The 1,596-nt window shown below is 30.2% G+C and overlaps 1 protein-coding gene across 1 annotated transcript in view; it reads left to right on the top strand.

The window, feature by feature from the left end:
- LOC113388282 (zinc finger protein 287-like) overlaps positions 1-1,370 on the top strand; it is a 19,116-nt gene extending 17,746 nt beyond the window's left edge. Inside the window, exon 9 of the mRNA XM_026625678.1 lies at positions 1,271-1,370. Coding sequence (XP_026481463.1) covers positions 1,271-1,370 — 100 coding nt within the window. The remainder of the gene's footprint in view (positions 1-1,270) is intronic.
- The last annotated feature ends 226 nt before the right edge of the window (positions 1,371-1,596 follow it).

Genomic DNA, 1,596 nt, shown 5'->3' with positions numbered 1-1,596 from the left:
ATCGAAAATATAGTTTACAACGTCATTTGACCAGGCATGGAAAACACAGATCCAAATTTGGCAGAAGAATAATACGGGATTAAACTGATCTGCATTAATTCCATGAGTTATATATAAATTAACTCTTCTACTCGCGAATTTCGAGATTTATATGAATTTTACCGCCGGAGCGGCGGCATCCGAGTGTAACGGTTAAAACAAATATTTTTGTATGGCGTCGAGCTCTGTGTTTGCAATATTCGAGAACCTCCAAATAAATAACCGGAGATCAAACAACGATTAAATAAATTTTAAAATACAAGTTTCTTATTAACCACTAGCAAACCGGGCGAACTCCGTTTCACCATCATATGGTTTCATTTTATGTAACATTTCGTTTGGTGATTAAAAGACCAAGAAAAAATTACCTGCTGTTGAAATTGAATGAAATTTGCACAATACACGTGATTGATTTTGATGGTTTCCAATTGAAATGTTAGGAAACGAATAACTTGTTTTTTTTTTCTTTTTTTACACAATTTCACAGTGAACATAATGCCGGTTTGTCACATGAATTAACTGAGCAGAGAACAAAGAGTAGCTGTCAAACAAATGGGTAGCAGTCAAACAAAAAATATTAGTTTGTAGTACATGCTAAGTATCAGAGATGGCGCTGTATGTGAAAAAAGCAAAAGTGCTTTCGGCTTTTTTCTGTTGAATCTTTCTTCAATGTTCATTGCTATAAACCTCACAGAGTCCGAGACCATTCCAACGAATGCAAAATCGTCGAAATCGGTTCGTGCGTTCTGGATTTATATAGTCAGGAAGGAAAACTCGACTTAATTTTATAGAATAGATTATCTTTTTCCATGAATTATTTTCAATGTTAGTTATACATATCCAATTTTTATCTAAAGTTAATTAATGTTAATGTTAAAATTTATAATTGTTTTGAAAATATAATACCTACCTCAAAAACATCATGTAATATTTTCATTTCAAACATTATATTATTTATTTGTTATAAAATATGAAACCCTACTCTCCAATTTTGTATAAATTAAATGGTTATTGGTATAATAAAAAGAAGTATAGTATATTCTCAAATATTTAAATATTGATCAACATGTAGTTTTATTTATGTTTTACAATAAATATTATATAAATGTTAAGTCATATTTTAATTTGAACTAAATAGTGTCTGTGAATGGAGACGTCGTATAAAAGTAAGTAATAATTAAAATATAAATGATGTATTTTTTAATATTAATTTAAAATTGTATTTTTTCAGGTACTTTGCAGTGCATTTTTGCTTAGATATTTTGATGCTTCTTTGTGGCTCTATGGTAAGAGCTTTGGCCTTGCAACCACATGGTTTTCGGTTTGATTGATACCCACTTAAGCCCGGCTGACATCAAGCAGTACTGATATGCGTTTTTATTTGAAAGCCCTTTATGAGAATAGCCCTTCTTAAAATGTTGCACCAAATTATAGATGCAACTGTTTAGGTAGCCTTTTAAAGAGAAGTTTCTTCATACCGAGTGATAGAATTTCTGGGAAAATAATATACAGACACGTCAATATTATTATAAAATACTGTATTTATTATAGTTTTTC

This window comes from Ctenocephalides felis, unplaced genomic scaffold, assembly GCF_003426905.1.
Source record: "Ctenocephalides felis isolate EL2017-DRISC unplaced genomic scaffold, ASM342690v1 CF-g0.4_SCAFFOLD_03572, whole genome shotgun sequence".
Lineage (NCBI taxonomy): Eukaryota > Metazoa > Arthropoda > Insecta > Siphonaptera > Pulicidae > Ctenocephalides > Ctenocephalides felis.
The sequence above is the reverse complement of the archived record's forward strand: the minus strand, read 5'-3'. Positions and strand labels throughout refer to the sequence as shown.